Source organism: Impatiens glandulifera, chromosome 4 (genome assembly GCF_907164915.1).
Source record: "Impatiens glandulifera chromosome 4, dImpGla2.1, whole genome shotgun sequence".
Taxonomy (NCBI): domain Eukaryota; kingdom Viridiplantae; phylum Streptophyta; class Magnoliopsida; order Ericales; family Balsaminaceae; genus Impatiens; species Impatiens glandulifera.
Window position 1 is genome coordinate 38,596,024 of NC_061865.1, and position 9,725 is coordinate 38,605,748.

General features: G+C 32.6%; 1 protein-coding gene across 1 annotated transcript; it reads left to right on the forward strand.

The window, feature by feature from the left end:
• Positions 1-3,483: 3,483 nt before the first annotated feature.
• LOC124934258 (autophagy-related protein 16-like) lies at positions 3,484-6,622 on the forward strand. Its single transcript, XM_047474759.1, has 5 exons — positions 3,484-3,596; positions 3,676-3,802; positions 4,510-4,691; positions 4,763-4,958; positions 5,577-6,622. The coding sequence occupies exons 1-5, from the start codon at positions 3,589-3,591 to the stop codon at positions 6,585-6,587; spliced, it is 1,524 nt and encodes a 507-aa protein (XP_047330715.1). The 5' UTR covers positions 3,484-3,588; the 3' UTR covers positions 6,588-6,622.
• Positions 6,623-9,725: the final 3,103 nt, after the last annotated feature.

Consider the following 9,725-nt stretch of genomic DNA (forward strand, 5'->3'; position numbering starts at 1 on the left):
TGTGGCCGGTTTTGAAAATTAACTTACTTAATTTTTCTATCAAAAATATTTCAACAAAGGCTCATTTGGTGTTTATTTTTAAACCCTAATGCCTTTAAAGATAACTGATGTTCTTCAGGTATTTCCTCCCTAAGTGATCATCATCAACACGTACTAGCATTTATATATTATAGTTTCAATATTTTAAATAACACACAAACCTTAAGCATGCTTAGGACCAGAAGAATAATTAGTTAAAACTCAAACGTTATACAATCGATTTTCAAAAACCAACTTTATAAGTAGAGATCGTTTATAAAATGGGTACGGAAGATCAAGCGCGAAAGCTCTCTTCCCGAGTATCACTAAACTACGAACTAAAATAAAACTCAAGTATATACGTTTGTATACGTATGCCAACTTTGATTGATTTTCAAAAATCATTTGATGACTCTGTTTGAAAATAAATAATCTTTTTTAAATTAATTATATTTAATTAATTTAAACTAACCAATTTTCTAAAAATATCAAATTGTGATTTAATTATCATAAATCCCTGGATTATTTAAAATTGAACCCCGAAGTTAAATGTTTTTAATTAATTTCAAAAGCTGTCAGGAATCAATGAAATCTTATAAAATTAATGTTTTACTTTAAAATAAAATTCCTGACACGCAAACCGAAGTTAAAATTCTCGAACTTCGACCTTTTCCCAGAAACCAGTACAAAGGGATTTTCTAGGGGTTACAATCGCCAATGAACTTTAACATTTCTCTCACAAACGACGTCTTTAATACAACGTCCAAAGGTCCTTAGAGATTCTTATAAACTCTTTGTTTTCCTCAACTCTCAATGGTGCATGTTCTTAATAGAATAAATATGCTTAAGGACCGCTAAAGATAACAAGTCTTTTTTATAGAGTTATTTTCATCAAATAGCTCTAAGAACTTATTTGCATAAATATAAACTACATGGACCATATTTTATTTAATTACATTAAAATGATATTATGAAGATTATTGTAACCATAAAATTCATTGTGTGATTTTAATTACAATGAATTAAAATACGTTAAATGTCATAATGAGAATAATATCCTAGAATTTAAAGTGTAAAGGTTTTCAAAATAAATTAATTCCAATGAATTAATTTGTACACATTATCAAATAAAATAATTTACACCTTATTGTGTTATATTTTATTTGTTACATGAAATTAATACTTACATTCTCTCACTTGATCTATTAGTATGATATTCATCTTAAGAAAGAATGTTTAGAATGAATTTTATATATTTGTTACAATATCTACAAGTTCCTATTTATTCAAGTTTGACAAATATGGGAAAAATTAGAATAAGGTCATAAATTAATGATGTAGAATTTGGGAGAAAATTATATTTCCTAACTCCACAATAAAGCCTAAATAAAAGGAAATCAAATAACTAATTATTATAATTGATATTCTCCCACAAGTTGGACGATGAGCACCCATTTGAGGGCAAACTAATGTGTCGTTCTAAGTGATGCATAAACTGCGCAAGTTTGTTGGTGCTGAAGGCAATGTCCGTGCGAGTAATACTTAAGTATTGAAGATTTCCCACAAGTTTACGATACTTAGTTGGGAAAGGTAGAAGATCACTGAAATCATTGAGTAATGAGCACTGGCGGACAAGAGAGTGGATGATAATTTGGTGTTATCCATGTCTAATTTATGTTATAGATCAATGATGTATCTCCTTTGCGAAAGAAAGAGTCTTATGGCTGAAGGAATTACTTCGACGCCCAAGAAATAGGTAAGACATCCAAGATCCTTCAGCGAAAAGCGAGCAGCAAGGGTGGAAATAAAGTTGGAGAGCTCTATAGAAGAACTCCTGGTGGAAATGATATCATCAACATATACTAATAAATAGAATGTGGAACCTGAATTTTGGTAGATGAAGAGAGATGCATCTACAGTTGAATTGACAAAGCCAAGAGAAAGGAGAAACGTGCGAAGCTCTATATACCAGGCGCGAGGGGCTTGCTTTAGGCCATAGATTACCTTTTTGAGGCGGAAAACATGATTAGGGAAACTTTTATTGATAAAACTAGGGGCTGAAACATGCATACGTCCTCTTTGAGCGTCCCTTTAAGAAAGGCATTGTTGACATCAAGTTGGCCTGAGAATGGAGAGCTAAAGTGGGCCTTGTTGTCGCTCTGTACTCGGACTGGTTTGAGGGACTAGAGAGTTATACATGAATTTAGATTCAACGAACTTGACATGGCGAGAGGTGTAGATCCTTCTAGTGGTTGGATCGAGACACAAGTATGCATGTTCATCGGTCGAGTAACCTATAAAGACACACATATTAAACATAGGTGCAAGTTTATGGTTATCATATGGTTTAATCTAGGGAAAGCACAAACAACCAAAACACTTTAACTTATGATAATTTAGCGAAATTTTGAGTAATTTGGAATAGGGTGACTGGTACCCAATAATTGATGTTGGGAGCCGATTGATGAGATGTGCGACTGTTGTCATGGAATGAGGCCAATAGGTGAGGGGCAAACCCGAGTGAAAGAGAAGAGAGAGACCAGTTTTGGAAATGTTCCGATTCCAGCATTCATAAATTCCATTGTGTTCAAGTATATGTGCAATATATTCTCCATCATTATCCATGTAAAGAATTTTGATGTTGTGATGAAAGAAATTCTCAACAAGCAATTTACATTTGGGAAATAGAGTTTGAACATCAGATTTGCGTTTTATCGAATATAACCAAATATAACGAGTGAAATTATCAACAAACATGCAATAGCAACGAAAACCTTCAATTGATAAAACATAAGAGTTCCATACATTAGAGAAAATTATATCTAGAGGATAACATGATTTAAGAGTGGATTAATGAAAATAAAGTTTATGACATTTGCTTATTTGACATGAGTTACAATATGATTGTTGAAATTTATTTGAACCCAAAGAAAAACGTTGTGGAATAAAAGTGAGGATGGAAGAAGAGGGATGCCCAAGTGTATGGTGCCACGAAGTAGAGGAGTCTGTGCGGATAGAGTGGAAAGAGAGTTGGTTGTCCAACCATGAAGTAGAAGAGTCTTATTAAGGATAAATAAAATCAATTTTGTATTAACATTATGATTATGTTTCATAATCACTATTTTTTTATTATCAAACCATTTTTCTTTTTTAAACAAAAGTTAAAAGTTGAAGATATATTAAATGCATAAATAAATATTTTCAAAACAAATTTAATAATAATATGTAAAATTGAATTTTAATTTTTCTTTTGTTTCTTAAAAAGATTTTAAGTTCAATCATATACTTTGTAGTTATGGGTTTTACAAGATTTTGATTTATTAACAAATTTAAATTTGATCTAAGTTTATAAATAAATATATAAACTAATATTTGCTCAATATGTCATCCAAGTCTTCAAAACAAATATTGTAAAGGAATTTTATTTTCCATTTTTAAGTTATTCATTCAAGGGTTGATTTCTAAAGTCTTCAATGTACGTGTTTTTCTCCCCTTCCAAGAACTGAAAATTTCAGAAGTTCGCAATCCGCCTGCTCTGCGACTGCACCATCGAATATCCGATTGGATGAAATGATCAAGTACTATTCTTCTATAATCATTGCTTTTAATCCGTATAATATTAGGACCCAATTGTGAGTACTGCAAATTATTTTGCAGGTCGGATGATGCAATCGCCATGGATGCGATCGATCATGCCATCAGGGCTCTTCGGAAACGTCATTTGCTTGAAGAGGGTGCTCATGCTCCAGCTTTTATTGCCCTTTCTAGGCCCATTCTTTCTCAGGTGCTCCACCCCCTTCCTTCTGCTCCTTTCGTTGTATGAGTAAAAACTTATGTTCATTTGTGTCAATTAGCTAATGAGGGTATTTTTTTGTTGTAAGAACTTATTTGGGTGATATAATTGGAGTAACCTTCTACTTGAAATTATTCTGATCAATGTATGTCATTTATGATTGATGCAGGCTTATATTACTTAATTGTTGGAAATTTTAATCTGTTCATGTTTGAATACCATCATGAATGTCTGCATTTTGTTCATATATTAAAATTGATTATACATGTGTTGATATAATAAGAGATGGTTCATATGTTTAGAAATCATAGAGAACAAAGTAAAGTAATGAACATATAATGCCCAATTCCTCCCGGGGTATCGTCCTTTCCATAGATATTCAGGGAACAATGGTTCAATTATCTCTATGTTAAGATTACATCAAATAATAAACCTAATTTTAGTGTTATAAGGCATATCTGACAATCTTCATTTGGCAAAGATATAGCCATCAGGAAACACATGGTATGGTTGGTTAGGGCTTATGTCAGCTCACTAAGTTATGGTTATGCATATTGAATAGTTGGTTGCTCTATGTTATAAGTAGAGAGAGTTAGTCCATCAAGAATATATCAATGAATATATGAATGGAGTTCAGTCTCTTCTGAACTTTTCTGTTTTAAAACTTATTTATTCCGAGTGGTTGGTGCTTGTTTTAGGGTTCAGAGTGGAAAGAAAAGGCAGAAAATCTTGAAATTGAACTAAAGCAGTGCTATAAAGCTCAATCCCGATTATCTGAACAGCTTGTGGTGGAAGTAGCTGAATCTAGAGCTTCAAAAGCTTTGATTCAACAAAATGAAGCAGCAACTACAGATATCCAAAATGAACTTACACAATCAAGGTAATTTTTTTTATAATATTTGCTGTTGTTTTGTGGATAACCAAATATTTAAACCAATGCACATACTGCAGGGATGAAAATGGTCATCTTAAGGTTCTTGTAGAAGAGAAGTCCAAAGCATTGGAATTACTCATTGCTGAAAACCAAGAACTAAGAGGAAAACTTGAAGAGATGTCGGTGAGAGCTGAGAAGGCTGAAACAGAGAATAAGATGTTAATTGACCGTTGGATGCTTCAAAAGATGCAGCAAGCGGAATGCCTTAATGAGGTATTGTATTTTATATCGTGATAGTACGTGGATTTAAGATGATTATGTTTAGGTTGATCAATTAGTAATGGTATATAGGTTGTGTATGTATGTGCAGATAGAAAATCTAGCATATTTCTACCACAGTAGTATAAAAATTATAGGATAAAAGTTCATTTTGCTTCCTGAAGTTGCATAAAACACTCGTTTAATTTCCTCCACATGTGTTGGGCTCGGTTTTTTCTCTACTTTTACAAATGTCTCAAATTACTTCCTACCGTCATTTATATTTACTAGGTAGCTAGCTGCATTAGGTTCATAAATCATTTGTATACCATTTTTGCATCTCCTTAATCTGAAACTTGGACCAAAAAATATATTTTTCTTTTAAATTTGCATATCAAGATATTAACGGAGTTAAAGAAAAATGACTGACTGAAGTAATTTCATCCATTTTAAAGTTGAGGAACCAAAACGAGTTCTTGATGCAAGTTCAACCAGCATTACTCTCATCCATCTCATTATCAAAATTCAGTTGCATCAGCATCAGCAGTTGTATGTGCATATTTGTGTTATGAAGTATATATGATATTCTTGGTCTTTGTAACATTGTTTGGTCTCTTCATCATCATCTATCAGGCCAATGCAGTTTACAAGGACATGCTAGATCAAGTAAAGATGAGTGACATAGAACAACTAGCTATGAAGCAAGTAGACGGAGTAGTAAGAATATACGAAGAAGGTGCCGAATCCTCTTTCCCAACTCTATGCAAAAACAAAATCCCCGCTCACGAAGGTGGCTGTGCTGCCATATGTTTCAACTACTCTTCAAACAAGTTAATCAGCGGTGGCCATAATGAAACAATCAAAATATGGGACGCTAATACATCCACACTCACTCAATCCCTCAATGGCTGCCTCGGTTCGGTCCTCGACTTAGCCATCACCCACGACAACAAAACCTTAATCGCTGCCGCCAGTTCAAACAAGCTCTTTGTTTGGGATGTCACGTCGGGTCGCATGAACCATACCTTAACTGGCCATACAGATAAAGTATGTGCAGTCGATGTTAACCATGTCTCGAGCCGACACCTTGTTAGTGCGGCTTATGATCGCACGATAAAAGTATGGGATCTTCAAAGAGGCTATTGCGTAAATACAATCATATTCTACAGTAACTGCAACGCCCTTTGTTTCAGTTTGGATGGGCGAACTGTCTTTTCAGGGCATGTTGATGGGAGTATTCGGTTATGGGATGTTCAAACAGGGAAGCTTTTAACTGAGGTTGCTGCTCATTCGGGTCCTATCACTTCGGTTTGTGTATCTCGTGGTGGGAATTTGATATTGAGCAGCGGTAGAGATAATAAGCATAACTTGTTTGATGTTAATAGTCTCGAGATATGTGGCAGTTTTAAAGCAGTGGGTAATAATGTGGCTTCTAATTGGAGTAGATCTTGTTTGAGTCCAGATGGAAGTTATTTGAGCAGTGGGTCTGCGGATGGTTCGGTTTGTATTTGGTCGGTTTCGAAAGGGAATGTGGTTAGTACTCTTAAAGAACATGGTGCTGCTGTTTTGTGCTGTGCTTGGAGTGGTCTTGGGAAGCCTTTGGCTTCAGCTGATAAAAATGGGGTTATTTGCTTATGGGCGTGATCCTTGTTCTTACCAATAAGATCATATTAATTTTTTATTTCTTTCCAATTCCATTGCTTAGCAAAGTTAATTGTACAAATGGACAGGAATTGGAATACAATTTGTGTGGGGGAAAAACTGGTCTGTGGATGATTTCATTTGAAATTGTAATTAATTTTTTTAAAGAAATTTACTACTATTGTAATTAAGATATTTCAAAAATGTTAGTCCAATGCTCGGATAGACTGGTTCCCTTAAGGCCCTGAAATCTTAAAGAGGTGCGATTTAAAATTATTTATTTGATTACTTTAGCGTGTCGAATTAATATAACTAGTATTTAGCCCGTGCATTTCCACGATTAATAATATAAAAAATTGTGAAAAAAAATTACAAATAACATTTTTAATTTTATTTTTAATCGTTTTAAGTTTATGGGTGGGTCAACCCACAATCCGACCCAAGTATCCATTACTCAACATCATTATATATATATATATATATATATATATATATATATATATATATATTAGTTAGTTAAAAAATTGAATTTATATTAATGTTAAAACGTCTCGCGTTCATCAAATTTTGTGTTGAATTTAAAATATAAAGTCTTAGTAGTCTAGTTGCTAAAATGTTGTACTTGTTTTAATTAGGTTGCAAATTCAAAACATGCTTCTAGCATTTTTTATTTTATTTTTAATCGTTTTAAATTTAAGGCGGATCAACCCACAATCCGACCCAAGTATCCAAATTAACCACAACTATCGACCCGGCAATCCGGCATCATTATATATATATATAGATAAGAAATGACAACCGATTATATAATTTATATCAACTTAAAAATTTATAATCTTATTTTTTAAAATATATAACAATGTAAATAATTATACATAATACAAAGATAATTATAAAATGTTGGTAACAAAGGTTTAAAATGTTCATGGCATTTGATGAGATTGATGAAGTGTCTCGTGCAAGTCAAATAAAATATTAAGGGAATTGTTGAAGATTTTAAAATAAGTTTAATCCTGTTACATGTATATTGTTGGGTAAGAAATAGTGAGCTTTTATTATATCCGGGAACTAACATGCCTCGGAATAGACATTATGAAACATATATTTCCCGTAGTAAAAAATTAACACTTATAATAATAAATCGATTCCCACTAATTGAAACTTTATGAATAATAAACTACAAATATAAGCATAAATAAAATAACAAAATAGTACATGATATTTTACATCAAAATTTTACTCAAATTTGTGAATTAAATTAAGTAGATTTTTCGTCCAAAATCAAGCTCCAATATAATCGAATGTTTGATATACAATCCATATATAAAATCTTCAATAACACAAAAGATAAAAGAGGCATAACAAAAAAGAAACCAACTTTTTTTCCTAAAAAAAGTAATAAAATTCAAACTTAACAGAAATTTTAAGGGAAAAAAATCAATTTTTGAGACGTCCAAATCTTGATTCGACCGTTGAATATGTATAGGAACCAGTTATCAACCTCCGACAAAATTTCAACTCAATTGGACTAATTTAAACATCCGGTTTTGAGTTTATGAGCGATATCAAACTATATGTGGAAATTTATTGTCTGCACTCTCTCTTTGTATTTTATACTATTGAGTTGTCTTGAATTGATTGTGCAAGAAAAAAGAATATTGAACAAAAACGAAAAGTATATCTTTTTTTTTGTGTATAATCTTGATTTAAGAAAATAAGATTAACACAAAAACAAATCTGATATTTTGTTATGATAATATAACTAGGAAAGTATTGTGATAATATTTTGGAGATTCTTTGTCATTATATTAGTATTGATCTAGTTGAATCTTATTTAAAGGTGCAGTCGGACACTTTAAAAAACTGAAATATTACCTTGAGAGCATCGATTACACTCCTAGTTTTGTATCTATAAAGGTTTCGGGAGACCGAGTGTTATATTTATCATAACCATAATTTGTCTTGATATAATCTTTGTTCTGATCTCCTAATAATACTCTCTCTTTTTAGTGGACGTAGCCAAGTTTATCTTAGTGAACCACTTTAAAATCTGTGTTATTTTTTTTATTGTTTACGTCGTCTTCCACATTCCCGTTACAACAAACTGTTATTAGAGCCTATGTTAAATTCGATTATTTTTTTAATTGAGACGATAAACGTGAGAATTAAGATCGGAAAATTCTAGAGAAGGAGAAGTCTGGAGCGGTACTGACAAACATGTAGAGTTAGAAACTACTCTAGATAAGGGGAAAAAACCCCACGTTGATGGTTAACTTCCATAGCCTAAAGAGTGTAGTTGAAGGTCGGTTGAGGAGGATTGAAGTTAGACCACCTCAAAGATACGGTTATGAAGATATGGTTGGTTATGCACTACATGTTGTTTACGAGGAGGTGAATACGTCTGAACCATCCACCTATAAAGAAGTTGTATCCGGTTTTGAAGTTGCACATTGTTTCACAACAATATGAGATGAGATGGAATCACTTCACAAGAATTATACTTGGGAGCTAGTCTCATTGTCTGTATGGAGAAAGCTTATTGTTTTTAAATGTGTTTTTAAGAAAATAGAAGGGATATCAGATGTTGATGGAGTCAAGTTTAGGACTTAAGTTGTTGTAAGGGGGTTTAATAAAAAAAAAAGAGTAGACTGTTTAACGAGATTTTATCACCAGTAGTCAAACATACTTCTATCAAGGTGTTGTTAGCAATAGTGACACATCAAGATTTGGAGCTCGAACAACGTGATGTGAAAACAATCTTTCTACATGGAGAGTCAAAGGAAGAGATATACATGACTTAGCCAGATGGTTTCTAGGTTCCAGGAAAGGAAAAATATGTTCGCAAGTTGAAAAAGACTTTATACAGACTTAAGTAGTCTCTAAGGCAGTGGTATAAGAGGTTTGACAACTTTATGATGTGTTAGGATCGGGTACAACAATAGAAGGGGGTTGAATATTGTTGAACTAATAATCACTTTTAATTTGATTTTAATCCTGTTAGAGATGAAAATTTGTTTCTATAATTCACAAATCTTCAAAAGCTCTCTTAAACAGATTCAAATGCGGAAATGCTTGCTTGATTTGAAGCGGTAGATAAACGATTAAGATGCAAAAATGAAATAACATCGGATGTTCGGAGAT